At 44.7% G+C, this 24,696-nt stretch overlaps 1 protein-coding gene across 1 annotated transcript in view; it reads left to right on the top strand.

The window, feature by feature from the left end:
* CSMD1 (CUB and Sushi multiple domains 1) overlaps window positions 1-24,696 on the top strand; it is a 2,005,298-nt gene that overhangs the window by 1,959,118 nt on the left and 21,484 nt on the right. Inside the window, exons 58-65 of the mRNA XM_043454305.1 lie at window positions 8,370-8,546; window positions 9,172-9,351; window positions 11,721-11,894; window positions 12,350-12,523; window positions 14,031-14,104; window positions 16,019-16,130; window positions 19,214-19,393; window positions 23,545-23,589. Of these exons, the coding sequence (XP_043310240.1) occupies window positions 8,370-8,546; window positions 9,172-9,351; window positions 11,721-11,894; window positions 12,350-12,523; window positions 14,031-14,104; window positions 16,019-16,130; window positions 19,214-19,393; window positions 23,545-23,589 (1,116 nt within the window). The remainder of the gene's footprint in view (window positions 1-8,369; window positions 8,547-9,171; window positions 9,352-11,720; window positions 11,895-12,349; window positions 12,524-14,030; window positions 14,105-16,018; window positions 16,131-19,213; window positions 19,394-23,544; window positions 23,590-24,696) is intronic.

Raw genomic sequence — 24,696 nt, 5'->3', positions numbered from 1 at the left:
CTTGATGGACATTTCAATAAATTTTAAAAAGAGGTTCATGAATTGCAAAATAAAAACATCTGAAAAATTCTTAAGCATCAAAGAACATAACTTTCTTATACATTTTCATCACTTTAAATCATGTGTTCTTTTGTTATGATATAGTCTTTGAATCACAGGCTCACTGATGTAGCTTTCCAAATGGATATATCTTACCAAGATGTGTAAATGTAACTACATCTTTGGGGTAACTCCTAATTCTCTTTCCCAGGAGATTATGACAAAGTTGTCATTTACTGAGGTAATGGACATGTGATTAAAGTGATGATAATGAAAATAAAAATACCAGTATGACTGCCTCTATACAAGATGGTGGCAGTTTGCACTTAGTATGGCCTCCCAGGCGGCTCAGTGGTTACGAATCCACCTGCCAGTGCTGAAGACGCAGGAGACTCGGGTTCAGTCCCTGGGTTGGGAAGATCCCCAGGAGGAGGAAATAGCAACCTGGTCTTGTATTCTTGCCTGGAGAATCCCATGGACACAGGAGCCTGGTGGGCTACAGTCCGTGGGGTTGCAGAGTCGGACATGACTGAGCACTCATGCACAATGTACTCTTACAATGGGAAGCAGTTATCTTTTTTATCCATTTCACAGTGAAGGCACTCCATGTTGATAACTTGAATTGACCACTCACATTGAATTAACTTGTATGAGCAGAGATTAAAACCTACAACTATTTAACTCAGTTCAACAGCAGTCATCCTAATACAGCAGGCTGCTGCGGCTAAGTCGCTTCAGTCATGTCCGACTCTGTGCGGCCCCATAGACGGCAGCCCACCAGGCTCCCCTGTCCCTGGGATCCTCCAGACAAGAACGCTGGAGTGGGTTGCCGTTTCCTTCTCCAATGATTGAAAGTGAAAAATGAAAGTGAAGCGCTCAGTCAGGTCTGACTCTTAGCAACCCCATGGACTATAGCCCACCAGGCTCTTCCATCCAAGGGATTTTCCAGGCAAAAGTACTGGAGTGGGGTGCCATTGCCTTCTCCGAATACAGCATGCTGAGTGAGCAGTGTTGACACCAGTGAACAATTATGTGCATTTGGAATGAGTACGGTGCTGTTTCCTTACAAACTGAGTAAAAGACAATGACATTTTATGAAAATGAGGCACATTAAATAAATGTACTTTTAAAAAGATGTATTTATTTATTTATTTTTCATTTATTTTTATTAGTTGGAGGCTAATTACTTTACAATATTGTAGTGGTTTTTGCCATACATTGACATGAATCAGCCATGGATTTACATGTATTCCCCATCCCAATCCCCCCTCCCGCCTCCCTCCCCACCCCATCCCTCTGGGTCTTCCCAGTGCACCAGCCCCGAGCACTTGTCTCATGCATCCAACCTGGGCTGGTGATCTGTTTCACCCTTGATAATATACATGTTTCAATGCTCTTCTCTCAAAACATCCCACCCTCGCCTTCTCCCATAGAGTCTAAAAGTCTGTTCTGTACATCTATGAATCTTTTTCTGTTTTGCATATAGGGTTATCGTTACCATCTTTGTAAAATCCATTTATATGTGTTAGTATATTGTATTGGTCTTTATCTTTCTGGCTTACTTCACTCTGTATAATGGACTCCAGTTTCATCCATCTCATTAGAACTGATTCAAATGAATTCTTTTTAATGGCTGAGTAATATTCCATGGTGTATATGTACCACAGATTCCTTATCCATTCGTCTGCTGATGGGCATCTAGGTTGCTTCCATGTCCTGGCTATTATAAACAGTGCTGCGATGAACATCAGGGTACACGTGTCTCTTTCAGATCTGGTTTCCTTGGTGTGTGCGCCCAGTACTGAGATTGCTGGGTCGTATGGCAGTTTTATTTCCAGTTTTTTAAGAAATCTCCACACTGTTCTCCATAGTGGCTGTACTAGTTTGCATTCCCACCAACAGTGTAAGAGGGTTCCCTTTTCTCCACACCCTCTCCAGAATTTATTGCTCGTAGACTTTTGTGTAGCAGCCATCCTGACTGGCATGTAATGGTAAATCATTGTGGTTTTGATTTGCATTTATCTGATAATCAGTGATGTTGAACATCTTTTCATGTGTTTGTTAGCCTTCTGTATGTCTTATTTGGAGAAATGTCTGTTTAGTTCTTTGGCCCATTTTTTGATTGGGTCATTTATTTTTCTGAAATTGAACTGCAGGAGTTTCTTGTTTATTTTTGAGATTAATCCTTTGTCTGTTTCTTCGTTTGCTATTATTTTCTCCCATTCTGAGGGCTGTCTTTTCACCTTGCTTATAGTTTCCTTTGTTGTGCAAAAGCTTTTAAGTTTCATTAGGTCCCATTTGTTTATTTTTGCTTTTATTTCCAATATTCTGGGAGGTGGGTGAGAGAGAATCCTGCTGTGATTTATGTCGGAGAGTGTTTTGCCTATGTTCTCCTCTAGGAGTTTTATAGTTTCTGCTCTTACATTTAGATCTTTAATCCATTATGAGTTTATGTTTGTGTATGGTGTTAGAAGGTGTTCTGGTTTCATTCTTTTACAGTTGGTTGACCAGTTTTCCCAGCACCACTTGTTTAAAAAAATAAACAAAATTGACAAACCGTTAGCCAGACTCATTAAGCAACAAAGGGAGAAGAACCAAATTCACAAAATTAAGAATGAAAATGGAGAGATCACAACAGACAACACTGAAATACAAAGGATCATAAGAGACTACTACCAGCAGCTCTATGCCAATAAAATGGACAACTTGGAAGAAATGGACAAATTCTTAGAAAAATATAACTTTCCAAAACTGAACCAGGAAGAAATAGAAGATCTTAACAGACCCATCACAAGCACGGAAATCGAAACTGTAATCAGAAGTCTTCCAGCAAACAAAAGCCCAGGACCAGGTGGCTTCACAGCTGAATTCTACCAAAAATTTAGAGAAGAGCTAACACCTACCTTACTCAAACTCTTCCAGAAAATTGCAGAAGAAGGGAAACTCCCAAACTCATTCTATGAGGCCACCATCACCCTAATTCCAAAACCAGACAAAGATGCCACAAAAAAAGAAAACTACAGGCCAATATCACTGATGAACATAGATGCAAAAATCCTTAACAAAATTCTAGCAAACAGAATCCAACAACATATTAAAAAGATCATACATCATGACCAAGTGGGCTTTAACCCAGGAATGCAAGGATTCTTTAATATCCACAAATCAATCAATATAATGCACCACATTAACAAATTGAAAGATAAAAGCCATATGATTATCTCAATAGATGCAGAAAAAGCCTTTGACAAAATTCAACATCCGTTTATGATTAAAACTCTCCAGAAAGCAGGAATAGAAGGAACATACCTCAACATAATAAAAGCTATATATGACAAACCCACAGCAAGCATTACCCTCAGTGGTGAAAAATTGAAAGCATTTCCCCTGAAAGCAGGAACAAGACAAGGGTGCCCACTCTCACCACTACTATTCAACATAGTTTTGGAAGTGTTGGCCACAGCAATCAGAGCAGAAAAAGAAGTAAAAGGAATCCAGATAGGAAAAGAAGAAGTGAAACTCTCACTGTTTGCAGATGACATGATCCTCTACATAGAAAACCCTAAAGACTCTACCAGAAAATTACTAGAGCTAATCAATGAATACAGTAAAGTTTCAGGATATAAAATTAACACACAGAAATCCCTTGCATTCCTATACACTAACCATGAGAAAACAGAAAGAGAAATTAAGGAAACAATACCATTTACCATTGCAACAAAAAGAATAAAATACTTAGGAGTATATCTACCTAAAGAAACAAAAGACCTATACATAGAAAACTATAAAACACTGATGAAAGAAATCAAAGAGGACACAAACAGATGGAGAAATATACCGTGTTCATGGATTGGAAGAACCAGTATTGTCAAAATGACTATACTACCCAAAGCAATCTATAGATTCAATGCAATCCCTATCAAGCTACCAACAGTATTCTTCACAAAACTAGGACAAATAATTTCACAATTTGTATGGAAATACAAAAAACCTCAAATAGCCAAAGCAATCTTGAGAAAGAAGAATGGAACTGGAGCAATCAACCTGCCTGACTTCAGACTCTACTACAAAGCCACAGTCATCAAGACAGTATGGTACTGGCACAAAGACAGAAATATAGATCAATGGAACAGAATAGAAAGCCCAGAGATAAATCCACGTACCTATGGACACCTTATATTTGACAAAGGTGGCAAGGATATACAATGGGGAAAAAAAGGATGTATTTATAAAGAAATTTTAACTTGTAACTCTCCAAATATCTCATTTTCCCTCTAACAACCCTAAATTTAGTTTCTTATTTTGCCCAAGTGTCAGTCTTTTTATGTCTCACAACATCAGGACCTTGTTTTAAAAATAGGTATGTTGACCCTGTTTTCTGATCTCCACATTCATAGGAGTGATCATCAGTGAAAGCGTCCCTGTCAGGGGGAAAAAAAAGTTAAACATGAATTTGATAGTATCAAATTCAATATTAGAAGGGACTTTATAAACATTAGGGTGTCATTATTATGAGGGACATTCCTTTATTAACAATATATTTGTCTATATATTAAGTTGAATATATTTCAACAGTCACCTGCTTTATTTTAGAATTAGTGTCTCACAGGTCACTTATAAAAATTGCTACATATTTTTGAGATTAATCCTTTGTCTGTTGCTTCATTTGCTATTATTTTCTCCCAATCTGAGGGCTGTCTTTTCACCTTGCTTATAGTTTCCTTTGTTGTGCAAAAGCTTTTAAGTTTCATTAGGTCCCATTTGTTTAGTTTTGCTTTTATTTCCAGTATTCTGGGAGGTGGGTCAGAGAGGATCCTGCTGTGATTTATGTCGGAGAGTGTTTTGCCTATGTTCTCCTCTAGGAGTTTTATAGTTTCTGGTCTTGCATTTAGATCTTTAATCCATTTTGAGTTTATTTTTGTGTATGGTGTTAGAAAGTGTTCTAGTTTCATTCTTTTACAAGTGGTTGACCAGTTTTCCCAGCACCACTTGTTAAAGAGGTTGTCTTTTTCCATTGTATATCCTTGCCTCCTTTGTCAAAGATAAGGTGTCCATAGTTCGTGGATTTATCTCTGGGCTTTCTATTCTGTTCCATTGATCTATATTTCTGTCTTTGTGCCAGTACCATACTGTCTTGATGACTGTGGCTTTGTAGTAGAGTCTGAAGTCAGGCAGGTTGATTCCTCCAGTTCCATTCTTCTTTCTCAAGATTGCTTTGGCTATTCGAGGTTTTTTGTATTTCCATACAAATTGTGAAATTATTTGTTCTAGTTCTGTGAAAAATACCATTGGTAGCTTGATAGGGAGTGCATTGAATCTATAGATTATTTTGGGTAGATAGCCATTTTGACAATATTGATTCTTCCAGTCCATGAACACGGTATATTTCTCCATCTGTTTGTATCCTCTTTGATTTCTTTCATCAGTGTTTTATAGTTTTCTATGTATAGGTCTGCCATATGACCCAGCAATCCCACTTCTGGGCACACACACTGAGGAAAGCAGAGATGAAAGAGACACATGCACCCCAGTGTTCATCGCAACACTGTTTATGCTAGCCAGGACATGGAAGCAACCTAGATGCCCATCAGCAGACGAATGGATAAGGATGCTGTGGTACATATACACCATGAAATATTACTCAGCCATTAAAAAGAGTTCATTTGAATCAGTTCTAATGAGATGGATAAAACTGGAGCCCATTATACAGAGTGAAGTAAGCCAGAAAGATAAAGACCAATACAGTATACTAATGCATATATATGGATTTTACAAAGATGGTAACGATAACCCTATATGCAAAACATTCATAGAAGTACAGAACAGACTTTTGGACTCTGTGGGAGAAGGTGAAGGTGGGATGTTTTGAGAGAAGAGCATTGAAACATGTATATTATCAAGGGTGAAACAGATCACCAGCCCAGGTTGGGTGCATGAGACAAGTGCTTGGGGCTGGTGCGCTGGGAAGACCCAGACGAATGGGGTGGGGAGGGAGGTGAGAGGGGGGATTGGGATGGGGAATACATGTAAATCCATGGCTGATTCATGTCAATGTATGGCAAAAACCACTACAATATTGTAAAGTAATTAGCCTCCAACTAATAAAAATAAATTAAAAAAATACAAAAATAGAAAAAAGAGAAATCACGATGGTGGTCACCTGGGGGAAGAAGGGGGAGTGTGGTTCAGAAGAGGAGTGTAAAGGGTTCTAGGATGCTGTCCCTGTGCTGTTTATTGGCCCAAAAGCTAGGTACCCAAGTGTATTCAACTGGTGACAATTAAAAAAAAAAAAAAGAAAAGAAAATTGCTACATAATTTTTAATAGCAGATATGACTGGAATAAAACATAGTGACATGGGTGTCTTTTGTTATAAGTTGGATCAATATAATTCTTTGCTGTTTCAGTTCATACTCATGAACAATAACTGTGCATAGGAAGCAATGAATCCATTTGTGCAATGGAGTAATGGTCTTGAGTAGGCCAACAGCTTGGATTTTTGCAGTGAAATTTTAATTTATGTCACAACCATCAAAAGACTCTGAGCTTTAGAGAGTGTTAGGCATCGTCTGCCTCAAGATTGGTAAACATATCTCATCTCAAATGTCAACCAATAAACCACTGAACAGTCTGTGTTAGAAGGGATTGTAACCCAGACTCATCAGGGAAGAGGATTATAACTGGTTATTTTATATCTGATGTAGATAAATGAAAATGTTAGTTGCTCAGTTGTGTTTGACTATTTGTGACCTTATGGGCCATAGCCCACCAGGCTCCTCTGTTCATGGAATTCTCCAGGCAAGAATAATAGAGTGGGTAGCCATTTTCTTCTCCAGAGGATCTTCCCAACCCAGGGATCAAACCTGCGTCTGCTACATAGCAGGCGGCTTCTTTACCATCTGAGCAACCAGGGAAGCGTAGGTACAAATATAAAAGCACCAGCAAGTATACTCTTTATTTGTCAAACAAGATCTAGTCCAAATCAGATCTGAGAGTATGTGAATTTTTTAACATAAAATGATAGGCAATTCCATAAACTTCTATTACAGTGGATTTTATTTTGCAATGTGTTTTCTTCCATATTTTAAAGGAGAGTGTGTCTTTGTTCACAGGCTAGAGTTGAAAGTGAAACAGCTAAATAGGCCAGAATATTTGCAAATATTTTCGTCATTCTGAGAAAAGGGACTCATGATACATTCTTCTTATTAGAATTCACATCCTTTGTATGTCTGTATGTTGTGCATTATTGTGGGAGGATTAAGAAGGAAAAATAACCATCTTTATGGTAAATAGGTTCAATGGAAAAAAGGCAGAATCCTGTAATGGATTGAGATCACATTGATACACACCCAGCAGCTGCTGCGTTTCCTTGTTTGCTGAGGAAGGAACGTACCTGATAGATACTCAGAGTGTAGACCTGTCACACTGCCCATCTTAGCTGAAGTCTTCATGCCTATACACAGCACTGTGGTCATTTAGAGAGATTTAAGGTGTGGCCATTCTAAAGCCAGTCGAGGTCTAGAACTTTTATGGGCTTCCCAATGGCTCAGTGGTAAAGAACCCACCTGCAGTGCATAAGATGGAAGAGACTCAGGCTCTATCCTTGGGTGGGGAAGATCCCCTGGAATAGGGAATAGCAATCCACAACAGTATTTTTGCCTGGAAAGTCCCTTGGACAGAGACAGCCTGGCAGGCTACAGTCCATGGGCTCACAAAGAGTCAGACACGACTGAGCACAAATAGAGAACTTTTATAGACAGGAGGAGGGAGCCTCATGCAGAAACAGCACAGACAGCTCTGACAGGCATCTTCAGGTTGGTCGTCGGTGGTCTGACCAGCGTCATCTGGCTCTTTGAGTGCAGCCAGGCTTCAGTTCCAGGACCAGTTTGTCCCCATTTCCTCGAGGCCGGTCCTGAGACTTGTGGCAGCCTGTGTCACGGCTGCAGTCCGCTCATGGTGGAGGTAACTTCTCCACCTGGCGGGGGTCTCCGTTTCTGCACAAGAGCTCACAGAACACGGCTCACAGTTTTATCTACAGCCCTGGAGGAGGAACTGTTAAAGGCCCTGACTTATGACTAAACTATTATTATTTTGTCTTGTTGGACTGCTTTCTTTGGTTCTGCATTTTCTCACTTCTCTGATTAAATTCATTGTTTGGCTACAGTTTTTCTACAGAAGAAAGGCAGGCAGAGGATGTTGGGGTGGGGCAGGACCACAGTGTCCTTCTAATGATTTCTTAAATAAATGCGCGGTCCAGTACGTAGACGGCTGTCGACCTCTCGAGTTTATCACGTGGTGATGGGTCTCCCGCTGCTGTTCTGTCTCCCCGCAGCTGTGTCCTGTGGGAACCCGGGGACGCCCGCCCACGGCAGGATCGTCAGCAGCGATGGCGTGCTGTTCTCCAGTTCGGTGGTCTATGCGTGCTGGGACGGCTACAGGACCTCAGGGCTGACCACGCGCCACTGCACCGCCAACGGCACCTGGACCGGCACGGCCCCCGACTGCACGCGTGAGTGGCCCCGGCCTGGCCAGACCCAGTCCCCACAGCGACTCGCACTGGACTGGGAGAAAGGAGCTGATTTTAGAGGGCTGTGTTGTTTATTCCCTAGGGAAAAAGGATTATATCACATGTATGTTTGCTAATAGGACCACTTTCTAAGCACTTCTAGACTTTTCTTCACTTTCTCAATTATATGGTTAAAAATGCTTTGCCTGACTGGTTGGGTTGGATATTATAAAACTGAGTTCAGAAAAGGCAAGGTTCATTCTCTCTGTAGACCAGTTAGTCTGAAGGGAAATGGTGCAGGAGCCTGGTTCTCTGATCTCAGCCTGTGTCTCTGTCCTTGACTTTGTGGGGTGACCCCTCACGACATCTAGTTAAGGACAGAACGTGGATGACAGCTGTCATCCACAAAGCCGACCACCAGTGGAGTAGAAATAAGCGGTTCCAAACATGCAGCCTCCTGACGGCCAGCCAGCGAAACTGTCCCCCAGAGATAGGCTGGCATCACTGTGCTCAGCCACGGTGTCGTCGCTCTGAAGAGCAGCTTAAGGAGAGTCCCTTAAACAGAAACCAGGAGTCAGTCATCCCGTGATGATGCTGTGTCTCTCTGTGTCTGTTCTCTGCTGGTTAGTCATCAGCTGTGGAGACCCAGGGACCCTGGCGAACGGCATCCAGTTCGGGACCGATTTCACCTTCAACAAGACGGTCAGCTACCAGTGTAACCCCGGCTACACCATGGAGCCCGCCACGTCCCCCACCATCCGCTGCACCAAGGACAGTACCTGGAATCACAGCAAACCGACCTGCAAAGGCGAGTGTTGGGGCTTCTCTTGTGCGTCACTCACACATGGAGACTCTTTATTGAGTTAACGTTTTACATCAGTTTGCAAGCATCCGTGGAGACCTTCTATGTGCTCAGCATTCCTGTAAACTCATTCCCAAATATTAAATCACTTCCTCTTCTTACTACCTTAATCTTGGTCTTACAGCCCGGAGACTGACTCACAGAGAGTTGCAGTAAATTCTCGGGTCACAGGTTAGGTCTTGGCGACATCTGGCTTCAGGGACGACTCTACAGTCGGTGCTGTGGACCCAGTTCTGTCTCGGTGTGCATGGCTGTGTTGAGTCTGTGGCCGTCATCACGGGGCTGGAGAGGCGGGTCAGAGCCGATCATCAGATAGGGCAGAACAGTGGCAGAGACCGCCAGTGTCCTGATGCCGGTGGGCCTCGGGCGCTGAGACTAAGTAAGCCCCACCACGAGGAGGGGGTACAGGGAGGTTCCCCACTTGGCCGGTGGACTTTCCAGGGAGAGAGTGAGCAGGCAGAAGGCGTCTAGGGGAGCAGAGGGGCTGGTGGATCACTGATCCAGGGCTGATCTGCAGGGTGAGCGTCTCCACCAGCTCCAGATGGAGCTGCAGGCCTTCTCAGCTGGGCAGGAGGGGCCGGGGCAGGAGAGGGCGTGGAGGCCGGCAGTGACCACACAGGAGAAAGGGGCGCCTTATCGTCGTCAGACGAGGAAGGGGGAGGAGCTGGGAGCTGGAGTAGCAGGAACCCTCAGGAGGAGGGTGCGTCCTGTGTGGGCAGTCTTGTGAGGTCAGAGGAGACCCCACCCCGAGGGCCCTGTTTACGCCCTCCGGCCCGGGCGGTTTTGGTGCATCCTGGTCTCCTCCCGTCAGAGGGTGAGGAGCCCTGTCTCGTGTCCTTCCCAGCTGCAATTATTAACACCGTGCAGCCATGTGCAGGTGCTAAGAGGGTGTTAAATGCAGCTCACACAGTCCTGTTGGGAGCATTCTAGTCCAGTGAGCGTGTCCACGTGCTTATCCCTAGAATGTCTGCTCTCTGGACTTCAGATACATTTGGGTAGATCTTGTCCCTCTGTTTAGTGTCTGTTGGATTAACAACCCTTCCACAGCCAACCCGGCCCTCACGGATGAGACCTGTCTCTTCTCCTGCTGGCCACCCTGCCCACTACTGCCTGGAGTCACGTCACTCATCACCGTTCCCACCTGGGGGCCTTGGAACCCGACGTCGACCTGTCTAGACTGTTCCCCCAGTCTTCGCTAGGGGTTCTGCAGAAATCTCTGTTGAATGAGTGCACAAATGGAGGGAAGGTGGATGGCAAGAGGAGGGCCCGTGTCCAGCTTCCGGGCATGCACGCGTGGCTGGGTCTGTGTCTTTCTCACGTGAGAAGGTGTGAGCACCCGTGAGAAAGTGCAGGGGAGGAAATACGGCTGAGTCTCCTCTCCCACCACCTTCCGTGCCCACACTGTCAGCGGCAAACCTCCTCCAGTGTGAAGTCTTGGAGCTCTTGGGTCTTCAGGGAGCTCTTAGACCAGGCGTCGCAGAACAATGGCTGGAGTGGGCCAGGCAGATGCCAGCACCAGCAGGCGACTCACTCCTGGAAAGAGTGTTCTCCCTCGAAGCCCCTGGATGAGACAGAGCCCTGGCAAAGTGGTTTCTTACAGGCAAAGAATTTCTTTAGTGTTAGTGTTAGTGCAAGTTCTAACCACGCAAGTGTTAGTGCTCAATTCTGCAGCAAGTGCATCAGCAACCTATGTCTTTTGGAAACTATATGCTATCTTTATATAAAGACTCTGGAGAAGGAAATGGCAACCCACTCCAGTACTCTTGCCTGGAAAATCCCATGGACGGAGGAGCATGGTAGGCTACAGTCCATGGGGTCACAAAGAGTTGGACACAACTGAGTGACTTCACTTTCATTTTCATGACTTTCACTTCTTTCTTTTATATAAAGAAAAAAGTACAGATAAAGAAATTCTTGCCATCTGTTTATATAAATTCAAATGTTTGTACTCATGTCATAGGACCATTCTTCTGACTGAATTTGCCTCTGGTAACCATCGTAAGAACACATCAGTGGAACAACAGTCTTTCTTTCTTGTCTTATAGACTGAGACTGTCATTTACTCCACCTTCTTTTATGGTGGGATATGCTTTGACTTTGCTTTGCTTTTATGGACTTGATCTAAATTAATGAGGAAATGTTAGAGAAAAGTGTTATTATTTTGATTTACTATCTTCTTCAGTAATTTGTCTATTAAAAAATTCAGCCCCATGTAGATGTCTTTTGCAACATGGGTGAAATTAAAATGTGAGGCCTTGGAGAGCTGTGTTGTGGCGGAAACTCCAGAATGTTGAATCCTGTTTGCTCTCTGACAGCTGTCACGTGCGGCCAGCCTCCTCCGGTCCAGGACGGGAAGGTGGAAGGAACGGACTTCCGCTGGGGTGCCAGCATCAGCTACAGTTGCACCCATGGCTTCCAGCTCTCCCAGCCCGCCATCCTCTCCTGCGAAGGCCGGGGGGTCTGGAGAGGCGAGGTCCCCCAGTGCCTGCGTAAGTCCTCAGGAGCACAAACCACGGCACACAAACCTCGGGCTGCAGTCTGAGCAGGAGAGCCTGCGGGACTTGTAGCCAGGGGGCAACAGGTTAAAGACTCCACGTGTGACACACGCTGCCCAAGGGCAGATTCTGTCCTTTTCTTCATCGTTGGTTCCCAAGGATTTAATGTGTGTAGGTGCTTTGTGACCCATTGGACTATAGCCCTCTAGGATCCTCTGTCCATGGGCTTCTCCAGGCAAGACCGGAGTGGGTTGCCATTTCCTTCTCCAGGGGATCTTCCCTACCCAGGGATCGAACGTGCGTCTCCTGCATATCAGGCTGATTCTTTACCCACTGGGCCTTCCAGGGCTTAATGGGAGGACTTAATGGAAAGTAGTTAGACAAGTTGAATAGATGAACCTCACCCAGAGGCACAGACTGTGCACTGACCTCCTGGTTGTCTTCTCTAGCTGTGTTCTGTGGGGACCCCGGCATCCCTGCTGAGGGGCGCCTCAGTGGCAAGAGCTTCACCTACAGATCTGAAGTCTTCTTCCAGTGCAAGTCCCCCTTCCTCCTGGTGGGGTCGTCCCGGAGAGTCTGCCAGGCAGACGGCACCTGGAGTGGCGTCCAGCCCACCTGCATCGGTAATGATGGCAAGACAGCCCTGGGGGTGGGGAGAGGGCGTTTCATTCTAAAGCGGGAGCATTTGTGGGCACACAGGTGATGCTCTCCTGGGAGATGCTCTGTGCAGGTGCTGACCAGCCATGCTGATGGCAGCCTCTTTTAAATCCTGCCACGGAGCTTGGAGTTGACATGACAAGTCCTTTAAAAACAGCTCCTAGACTCTCTTACCCTGGCAGCCCCCTCTGCCCATGTCAGCTGACAACCGCGATCTTCAGGGGAAAGACCAGTTTGCTGAAGATCTCATTGTTGCCGTGGCACCAGAAGGGCCCCCACTTCAGTGCCTGACATCCTCTCCCCCAGCCCACCCCCACCCCCAGTAAACCACCCGCTCAGTCAGCCACGGCTGAAAGGGCTACAGGGTCACGCGTGCTCTGCTGACCTTCCAACATGAAGTGAAACTTACAAGTTAAAAGAGATGCTCTACGTGACCTAAACCCCTCCTTTTTAGACTAAATCTCTGTCTCATAGGAAGGGTTCAGGTAGAAATTATACTGGTCGACAGTCACTGCGTCAGTGACAGAGGAACCAGAACCCTCCCTGCTTCACTCCCAGCCTCGCTCCACCTCGCCCTGCAGACTGAGCGAGTGATGGCCGGCCGCTGCACGCCCTGCTTCCCCGAGCGTGAGAGGGCCTTCTGCTCACACGCAGCAAGCAGGGGATGACTTCTATCCCTGGTTGTTTTCTAAGAAAGTAAATATCTACTTAAAAATACGGTGTCAACAATGATTTCTTTGGAACACTGCTTTTTATAATTAAAGTTACTGCCATTGGGCTAAAACTATTGCTTTATTTAGCTATATCTGGAAAACTAAAAATATATATATATTTTTTTCTTCCCTCCAATAGGTTAGTTTCTCTTGAAAACACTTTTTTGAAGTTATCTATTTTGTTTTCCCATCAGCAGCTGGAGAGCTGACATACTGAGGCCACTCATTGATTGCTGAAGTAGTACAATTTTTTGGAAAAATATCACTGTTGGTCTACCATATGCTTTTATTTTGAAGCATTAAGTATATTCCACATTTTGAAACCTTAGGAAAATTAGTTTAAGATGTTTAGAGTAATATAATAGATGACCAAAAGAGATGGTGATTAATTAAATCAACAAAAAATAAAAGGTCATAATAGGTAATTATTAAAGACTATATATATCATTAACTAACCAATACAGTATGTCAGTAGAGAAAACTTAAACCAGAGAATGGAAAAGAATGTGTTTCTTCTGACATAGAAAATAATATTCAGGGCAATTTAGAGTCTGATAAAGCACTAAAGATTAACATCTAAAGAAGTCAGAAAAAAGATGAAAATAGCAATTTAATTTTTAATTTTCTTGCAAAACATCTTGCCCACTTGTCAAAACACAATTTTCTGAATTTTGTAAGGCCTTTTAGTAAAAATATTAGAATTCTTGTAATAACCATATCTGGCTCTCTTTGATTTTTTTTTTATAATTGTGAATTTCAGATCCTGCTCATAACACCTGCCCAGACCCTGGTACTCCACAGTTTGGAATACAGAATAGCTCAAGAGGATATGAGGTATTTCATTTTTATTTTGCTATGTTTTTCTCTATTTTAAAATGTAATTGATACTTAAATATACATGTGTCTATGTACATATCTGACTCATGTTACATTTGCCCAAATATAGTCCATTCAGAGAGGATTTCTGCTTATTATGTTAACTGTTAGAACTGAGACAACTGTATCTTATTCACACAGAATTAATTGCTATATAAATTTCTATTTGAAAGCATGTATATTTCTTTCTGTCTGCTTAATTGGCACAGAAAATCTCAAATGAGGGTGATTTGCCACTGATTCACATAAGAGGACTCCACTTGGTAACCAGATAGAATAGGTGAATAACATTAAATCCCAGAGACAAAAACAGAAGAAGAAAATGCCTTCAAAGTACATTAACACTTATGTTAACACAAATATCAGAGAAACACCTAAAAATGGAAAGTAAAGAAGCTTGAAATAAAATGTTTCAACCATCTTAAGTAACTGAGTGACTTCAGGTTCTCTGATCAGATAGCTTTGAAAGCCAGAGCTAAACATACACACTACTTTCAAGTTACCATTCCCATTCATTGAGAATAAAAGTCCCTTTTCTTCAGCCGCTTCTCCTCCTTTTTCCTGAAGTGCAAACTGTCCTCATTTGATTGCCCTGATGCCACACTGGCTCCTTCCTGACAGCCTCGCTTCACTCTGCAAGGACAGCCTCACAGGTCCCCGGGTTAAATCTAGCGCACTTTATGTAGGGTCTCGTGTGTGGCCTTACAGCTTCAGGTCACGTTTTCTGGCATATGCTGAACACACTGCAACACCAGAAAGTACAAGATGTGGGCGTTCTCACTAACTCATCATGAGAAACCCAAGTTGTGGTCACCCCTGGTTTCAGTGATCCCTAACTTGCCTGCATGTGGCCTGTAGGAAGTGAACCTTCATGACGATTGCTTCCAGTGATGCAGTCCTGCAATCTGCTGTGAGAAGCTAACCGGGAGGGGTGGCCCACCATTCCCCTTATGACAGAGTAGTTACACTACCCCAGATAACAGGCTGGACCCAAGGCAAGATTTACTAATCATTTAAAAACCCAGATGCCATCTTTTAAAGAGATGACTGAGACCATCAGAAGAATAGTTCTGGAGGATTCTATGATGGAGTCCTTATCAGTCTCCAGGCCAGTTCCCGCAAGTGCTAAAGTAACTTGCTAACAAGCACTAATTGCTTAGAATAGGACTTGTTGTTTAGTCTCAAAGTCTTGTCTGACTCTTTTGCAACCCTACAGATTGGAGCCCGCCAGGCTTCTCTGTCCACGGGGATCCTCCAGGCAAGAATACTGGAGTGGGTTGCCATTTCCTCTTAGAGGGGATCTTCCCAGCCCAGGGATCAAACCCAGGTCTCCTGCATTGGCAGGTGGACTCTTTACTGCCGAGCCACCTGGGAAGGCCAGAATAGGACTAGCAGAGGGGAAAAAAAAAGAAAAGGAAAGGAAAATTATCACAAACTAAAGAGAGATAAGGCTAAAGCTAAAGAGAAAAGGTATACTTTTGTTACCCAAATAAACTGCTTCTAAATAATTGTGGGTCACTGTATCTAAGACCTCACACAATCCATTGAATAACCTGTACTGTGTCTAACACAGCCAAGCAGGAGATGTGGGTTTGATCCCTGAGTTAGAAAAATCCCCTGGAGAAGGAAATGGCAGCTTAATCCAGTATTCTTGTCTGAGAAATACCTTGGACAGAGGAGCCTGGCAGGCTACAGTCCATGGGGTCACAGAACAGTTGGATACAACTGAGCAACTAAACAAGAACAACTGTGTCTGACACTTTAACCCACATTTTACATGTACACGCTGGTTCACACCTGACCCTGGAGCATGCTTTCCAGTGCGAGTGTGTCCATGGCACCTCTGAGCTTGGTGCTGGCTTTCCCCTCCAGGTTGGAAGCATGGTGTTTTTCCGGTGCCGAAAAGGTTACCATGTTCAAGGCTCTACAACTCGAACTTGCCTGGCGAACCTGACGTGGAGCGGCATCCAGACAGAGTGCATCCGTAAGTGTGACCCTGTGCAAGGGCAGGGCCTGTCTGCTCTCCTGCAGCTGGAAGAATTCACCTTCCTGAGAAACATTGAGGGGCTGATTTTTGTTTGTCTCTTTCCATTCCCTAAACTCGTTTCTCAGGGTCTGATTCCCTAGAACCAGCAGCAGCAGCAGCACCTGGAATTTGGCTGAAGTTCGAATCTTGAGTCCCATCCTGCACATACCTGCAATATCTGAGGCTCTGGGGGCCAGGGGCGGGTGGGGTGCAGAGGAGGAGGGGGACCCCAGTCTGTAGTTCCCAGGTACCTCCGGTGATACCCAGGCCCCAAAGCCTGAGAAATTATCCCAAACCAAAGACCAGTGAATAACATGCTGGTTAACACTCACTGAGAGAAAACCTGCATGTGCTCCTGCTCCCCTAGGACGTTCACCTCGGATCACTGAAGATCATGTGACTTGTCAAAGTTAATACAAGTGTTTAAACTGTTCTTTTTGGAGTCCATATGAATTGATAATTCAAATACTTAGGACCAAGTTTTGTTTTGTGATTTAATCATTAGAATTAGGGAAAATGTAATGATTAGTAATAAACCTTTCATCCTTTACCAATCTAGGGCAATGTAGTGTCTAACTCTTACCAGGTTCAGTCAGTCAGTCAGTTCAGTCGCTCAGCCGTGTCTGACTCTGCGACCCCATGAACCACAGCACGCCAGGCCTCCCTGTCCATCACCAACTCCCAGAGTTTACTCAAACTCATGTCCATCGAGTCGGTGATGCCATCCAGCCATCTCATCCTCTGTCATCCCCTTCTCTTCCTGCCCACAATCCCTCCCAGCATCAGGGTCTTTTCCAGTGAGTCAACTCTTCGCATCAGGTGGCCAAAGTACTGGAGTTTCAGTTTCAGCATCAGTCCTTCCAATGAACACCCAGGACTGATCTCCTTTAGGATGGACTGGTTGGATCTCCTTGCAGTCCAAGGGACTCTCAAGAGTCTTCTCCAACACCACAGTTCAAAAGCATCAATTTTTTGGCACTCACTTTCTTCACAGTCCAACTCTCACATCCATACATGACCACTGGAAAAACCATAGCCTTGACCAGACGGACCTTTGTTGGCAAAGTAATGTCTCTGCTTTTTAATATGCTATCTAGGTTGGTCATAACTGTCCTTCCAAGGAGTAAGTGTCTTTTAATTTCATGGCTGCAGTCACCATCTGCAGTGATTTTGGAGCCCAAAAAAATAGAGTCTGACACTGTTTCCACTGTCTCCCCATCTATTTCCCCATTAGCTATATACAAGAATGTTCTGAGTATGTAAGTTGTGAATTTTGTGTATTTATGTATCAGTATTTTTTGCAAAGCTATCATCTCTATTCTAAATCCCTACGTGAATCCTCTATGTGAATATTATACAGAGATATCACACATACATGCATGTATATGTATGTATATACACCTAGGGGTGTGTGTCTGTGTGTGGAGCTTGCTAACATTAGGTCTTCATTACCTTGAAAATTTGGAGAAGGAAATGGAAACGCCTCCAGTATTCTTGCCCGGGAAATCCCATGGACAGAGGAGGCTGGCAGGCAACAGTCTATGGGGTCACAAGAGTCGACCTAGTGACTAAAGCACCACCACCTTGAAAGTTTGTCAAAGTGAAAAATATTACAATACTTAAAAAGATTGTATTAATGATGTTAATAATATAAGCTTGTTTTATAATACTTGGCCACGTCCTTTATTTGAGACATAAATGTGCATTCTCTAAAGAATGGTAAGTTACTTGAGATCAAGCACGGGGCTTCCCAGGGTGCAATAGTGGTAAGGAACCCACCTGCCAATGCAGGAGACATAAGTAAGTGACATGGGCTTGATCCCTGGGTCAGGAAGATCCCTGGAAGGGGGGCATGGCAACCCGCTGCAGTATTCTTGCCTGGGGAATCTCATGAACAGAAGAGTCTGGTGGCTACAGTCCATAGGGTCCCAAAGAGTCAGACACAACCCAAGCAGTTTAACACAGCACACACACACAGCACCTTATAACCCCGGGGCTCCCCTGGGGCTCAGCAGGAAAGAGTCAACGCGGGAGACGCAGGTTTGAGCCTGGGGGGTGGGGAAGAGCCCCTGTGGAAGGAAACGGCAGCCCACTCCAGTATGCTTGCCTGGAAAATCCATGGACAGAGGAGCCTGGCAGGCTACAGTCCATGGGGTCACAAGAGTCAGACACAACTTAGCAACTAAACAACAAAAGCAATTACAACCTTATTTACTCCTAAATGATATTTTAAATGAAATAAGAATCTATATTTCAGTTTAATTTAATTTTCTAAACACACAGTGGATTTTGGCCAAAATTAATTATTCATTTAACTGAGCAGTAAATTTGCTAGTTGGCACTGGACAAAAACCAAAGCATATTTTAAAATACACATTAATCTGCCTGTGTTTGGTTTAAAGGACTGCTCTTTTAAGAAATTTCACATATTATTTATCTTAGTGTTAGTTGTTCAGTCATGTCCAATTCTGCAACCCCATGGACTGTAGCCCACCAGGCTCCTCTGTCCATGGAATTCTCCAGGCAAGAATACTGTAGTGAGTAGCCATTCCCTTCTCCAGGGGATCATCCTGACCCAGAGATGGAACCCAGGTCTCCTGCAATGCAAGCAGACTGTTTACCATCTGAACCACTAGGGAGGCCCCATTTATGTTAACAGTATGTCAGAAGTGTTTATTTTAAAACTATGCTTTCTAAATTTCTGTACATAATTACATATACACATGTATGTGAAGGAGACTAGATAAATAGATGATAGATAAACAGGTGATAAATAGAAGACAGATAGACAGATAGAGACAGAGGAGGAGGAGAGAGTGAGGGAAGGGTAGGGGAGAGGAAGAGACAGACCTGGCAACACCAAGGCTCTGCTGTGCTGTAAGCTGCAGAGACCAGAATGTCAGTGATCTGTAAAGCTCCTGTATTCTCAATTTTAAATGGTAAACTAACTCTATAGCCATTTCCATCTCTTTCTCTGTATTTCCTTTGACACACATGCTTAGGCTCCAATGGACTTACTAATGGACTAAATCCCATTTCAGCTCACGCCTGCCGCCAGCCTGAAACACCAGCCCATGCAGATGTGAGAGCCATAGACCTCCCCACCTTTGGCTACACCTTGGTGTACACCTGCCATCCAGGATTCTTCCTTGCAGGTGGATCTGAACACAGGACGTGCAAAGCAGACATGAAATGGACAGGGAAGTCCCCTGTCTGTAAAAGTAAGTTACTGGTGAGAAGTGAGAGTGGGTCCCTGCAGACCAGGATGAGTGTCAGTTGCCCACCAGGCTCGTGTCCTGGTGGAAGACGCCCAAGTAGTAGCCTCTTGGAGGCACTGTCCGTCACCCTCCCCCCAAATCCATGCTTGCTGTGTGTGAGCTGTGTGTGTGAATATGTGTGCAGTCTGCGTTGAATGCAGAGGCGGCACAAGCTAAGGAGAGGTGCAGGTCTCATTATTTGCAAATCACATTTTAAGTCAAAGAGAAACACACTGAGTTAAAAGGAAAATAAAATACAGTATGTCTTTGGAAAATATATTTTTTAATGAAAATGGGCAAAGATCACCAGTGTTGGGGAATATATAACATAGGTCTGTTATTTTTGAGACCACAGCTATTTAGTGGTAGAATATAAGTTTATGTGTCCTTGACATTGGTTCCGGTTTTTAAACTTACGAAAACAATTAACACCAGAATGATGTACTAATGACTCAGAAAGTTGTGTATTTACATATAAAAGTAACACCTAGTCAGAGCTGACAGCAACACACCTTCAGTTTCCTTACGAAACCACACTTGGACATGATGGCAAAGCAACAGAAACAGACATGACAGAGTGTGATACAGCCCATGCCTTTAGTGGTAGCTTCTTGGAGCCTATGTGTAGTTCTCACTATTCAATTCTGAAAGAAAGAATTCTCTATCTGTGAGTCAGGATTCCCCAGGAAACCCCCTTCTGCCCCTCAGGATCCCCTCTAGAAACCCCCTTCTGCCCTCATAAGTCCACCAGAAAACCCCTTCTGCCCTCAGAATTGCACCAGAAACCCATTTCTGCCCTTAGGATTCCAGCCCAGAACCCCCTTCGGCCCTCAGGATTCCACCAGAACCCCCTTCTGCCCTCAGGATTCCCCTAAAAACCCCTTCTGCCCTCAGGATTCCACCAGAAACCCCTTCTGCCATCAGGATGGCCCTGGAAACCCCATACTACCCCCTCAGGATTCCCCTGGAAACCACATTCTGCCCTCAGAATTTCAACCCAGAAACCCCCTTCTGCCCTCAGGATTCCCCCAGAAGCCCGCTACTGCCTGTCAGGATTTCTCTGGAAAGCAAATTCTCCCTCAGGATTCCACCAGAAGCCCCTTCTGGCCTCATGATACCACCAGAAATCCCCGTCTGCAGTCAGGATTCCCCCGGAAACCCTTTTCTGCCCTCAGGATTCCTCCGGAAACCCCTTTGGCCCTCAGGATTCCTTAAGAAATCCTCTTCTGCCCTCAGGATTCCCCTGGAAAAACTCTTCTGCCCTCAGGATTCCAACAGAACCCCCTTGTGCCCTCAGGATTCCAACAGAACCCCCTTCAGCCCTCAGGACTCCACCAGAAACCCCCTTCTGCCCTCAGGATTCCACCAGAAATCCACTTCTGCCCTCAGGATTCCCCTGGAAACCCCATACTACCCCTCAGGATGCCCCTGGTAACCACATTCTGCCCTCAGGATTCCACCACCAGAACCCCCTTCAGGCCTCAGGATTCCCCCAGAAACGCCTTCTGCCCTCAGAATTCCCCTCGAAACCCCTTCAAGCCTCAGTATTCCACCCCAGAACCCCCTTCAGCCCTCAGGATTCCATGAGAAACCCTCTTCTGCCCTCAGGATTCCACCAGAACCCACGTCTGCCCACACGATTCCCCTGGAAACCACATTCTGCTCTCAGGATTCCACCAAAACCCCTTTCTGCCCTCAGAACTCCACCAGAAATCCCCATCTACCCTCAGGACGGCCCTGGAAACCCCATACTACCCCTCAGGATTCCCCTGGAAACCACATTCTGCCCTCAAGATTCCACCCCAGAACCCCCTAGAGCCCTTAGGTTTCCACCAGAAACCCCCTTCTGCCCTCAGGATTCCCCTAGATACCCCTTCTGCCCTCAGGATTCCAACAGAACCCCCTTCAGCCCTCAGGATTCCACCAGAAATGACTTCTGCCCTCAGGATTCCACCAGAACCCAACTCTGCCCTCAGGATTCCCCTGGAAACCACATTCTGCTCTCAGGATTCCACCAGAACCCAATTCTGCCCTCAGGATTCCCCTGGAAACCCCCTTCTGCCCTCAGAATTCCCCTAGAAACCCCTTCTGCCCTCAGGATTCCACCCCAGAACCCCCTTCGGCCCTCAGCATTCAACCAAAACCCCCTTCTGCCCTCAGAATTCCCCTAGAAACCCCCTTCTGCCCTCAAGATTGCCCTGGAAACCCCATACTACCCCTCAGGATTCCCCTGGAAACCACATTCTGCCCTCAGGATTCCACTAGAACCCCCTTCTGCCCACAGGATTCCCCTGGACACCACATTGTGCCCTCAGGATTCTACCAGAAACCCCCGTCTGCCCTCAGGATCCCCTAAAACCCCTTTGTGCCCTCATGATTCCACTGGAAATCCCCTTCAGCCCTCAGGATTCCCCCAGAACCCCCTTCTTCCCTCAGGATTCCCCCAGAACCCCCTTCTGCCCTCAGGATTCCCCCAGAACCCCTTCTGCTGTCCGTATTCCATCAGAACCCCCTTCTGCTCACAGGATTCCCCAGGCAACCTCCTTCTGCCCTCAGATTTCCCTAGAAACCACATTCTGCCCTCAGGATTCCCCTGGAAACTACATTCTGCCCTCAGGATTCTCCTGGAAACCACCTTCTGCCCCTCAGGAATCCCCTGGAAACCCCTTTCTGCCCTCAGCATTCCACCAGAAACCACCTTCTGCTGTGAAGAATCCCCCAGAACCCGCCTTCTGCCCTCAGGAATCCCCCAGAAACCTCTTTTTGCCCTCAGAATTCCACCAGAAACCACCTTCTACCCTCAAGATTCCACCAGAAATGCCCTTCTGCCCTCAGGATTTCCCTGGGAACCACCTCTGTCAGTGAGGAATCCTCCAGAAACCACCTTCTGCTGGTGGTGAATTCCCTGGAAACCACTTTCTGCCCTCAGGATTCCCCCACCGAGAACGCTCTTCAACCCCTCACGATCCCCCTGGAAACTACCTTCTGCCCTCAGGATTCCCTGGAAACCCCCTTCTGTCAGTGGGGAATACCCAGGACATTACCTTCTGCTGTTGGGAAATCCCCTGGAAATCATCTGCCTGTGGGGAATCCCCCTGAAAACTCCCTTCTATTGGCGGGCAATCCCCAGAAACCATCCTCTGCTGGTGGGGAATCCCCCAGGAAACCACATTCTATTGGTGGAAAATTCCCGGAAAACCCCCTTCTGCCCTCAGGATTCCTCCAGAAACTGTCTTCTGCTCCTCAGGTTTCCCCGAAAAAACCCTCTCTCTGGTGGGGAATCCCCCAGAAACCCCCTTCTGCCCCTCAGGAATCCCCTGGAAACCCCTTCTGCCCCTCAGGAATCCCCCAGAAACCCCCTTCTGCCCCTCAGGAATCCCCTGGAAACCCCTTCTGCCTCTCAGCAATCCCTCAGAAACTTGCTTCTGCCCCTCAGGATTTGGGATTTCCTTGGAATCCCCCTATTTTCTGCCAAAATTCCCCAGAAACAACTTTCTGTCAGAATTCCTTCATAAATCTTCAGTCGAATTCACGTTAGGAATTAAGTCAGTTATGTTTCCCTTTCCCCTCTCTCACTGAAATAGACAAATACATACTTCAAGAAAAAGTGGTAATTTGTAGTTTGATACAAAATTATGAAATCAAAGAGATTATGAGTTAAGTTGATAGACTAAATTAAACATTTTGCGGGGGAAGTATTTTGATGTTCACTGCTAACTGGTGAGTTCATTGATCCGGGTGGGGACTTGGAAAATTGAGATGATTGTAACTCTTTACAAAGTAATTTCATAAATTACTTTTCCCTTGGGGGCAGGAGGTCCCAAAGAAGAGTGAGAAAGGGTACAAACACCCTCCTTTACAAGGCTCTCTGTTGTAGCACAGTGAATGCACAAGTCAGATCCAAATTGATTTCCACTAAGAAACTCAGTTTTCCCACAAAAGAAAAGGACGTTAGGCCATGAATATATGGGTTTAAAGTGGAGATGTTTAAGATATTACTACTTTGTGCATTCAAGAAATCTGGAGAAACAAACATTGCTTCGGTTTGACATTTTTTCAAACTTATTCAAAAATAAATGTCTTTTGAAAGTGATAATTTGTCTTTTTACTTGTAGGTAAAGGAGTGAGAGAAGTTAATGAAACAGTTACTAAAACTCCAGGTTTGTATACCAGAACAGTTACAGATTTAAATAAGATGATCTGTTCTCTACTATACTCTGTGCAGCCAAAGAAACAAATTTCTGATTCCTTTAGTCCGTGAACAAATTAAAGTTTCAGTTATTTAAAACACCAAGCCCACACAGGTTCCTGTTTCTCTCATAACCATGGTTTGTTAATGGAATAACAATACTCTACTTAAAAGGAAAACCTCTGCCGTTGTCCCACACTGTTTTACAAAAAGGTACCTTGGGCACTTCGTAGGCAGAAGTGGACATCAGATGTTAAGCCAGAATGTGGTATAACAGAGAGCCTTATAAAGAGGGTTGTGTGCCTCCTCCACACGAGGATGCTACAGTAAACAATGCATCATGACAGCATCAGCTGTGCATCCCAGCAGTTCAGATGTGGCGTACATCCTTCCCCAAGTCTCTCCATCCTCTGCCTCTGATACACTAATTCTCACTTTCTGTTGTGTGTGATACCTTGCTTAATGCATGCCGTAGCAAACGGGAAAGGGGCAGGTTTATTTCCTAATGAAGATGCTCATTACTCCAAATCACCTGGCCTGTTGTACCTGTTATAAATTTAGAGAATATTTAAACAATATAGTGTGTCCCCAAATTATAATGTAAGTCAAGCTTAAAAAAAATACAACAGAAAACACTTAGGTAAGTTGCATTTTCTGGTGTTTTCTGTATTCAGGTTTTCACACTGGTTTCTTAGACATAAACTCTGTTCCAGGATCAAATGTGGAGAGGTTATATGAAATGCTGTAAGTTCAGTCACAGTTGCTGGGTTTTGCATTTAATTCTTAGATGAGGCAAAAAGTTCCAGCATGGTTAAAGGAATTCATGCATTGTACACCACGAAGTATAAGACCTACCTTAAATTTTTTTTCTGTACTATTCTATGTAAATGTTATTTGAAAATCAAACTCAGAAATCAGTGTTCTACCCAGGCAACATCTACTTCAATGGAAGAAAACACAGTGGGTGGTGGTGGTGGTGTTTGTTCTGCTTTGTTTACTGGTTTTGTAAGCAGTGAAAAGTCTGCAGGCTCTTTTTAAAATTTATTTATTTTTAATTGAAAGATAATTGCTTCACAAT

This window comes from Cervus canadensis, chromosome 31 (assembly GCF_019320065.1).
Source record: "Cervus canadensis isolate Bull #8, Minnesota chromosome 31, ASM1932006v1, whole genome shotgun sequence".
Taxonomy (NCBI): domain Eukaryota; kingdom Metazoa; phylum Chordata; class Mammalia; order Artiodactyla; family Cervidae; genus Cervus; species Cervus canadensis.
This window is presented reverse-complemented; position numbering and strand designations above follow the sequence as displayed.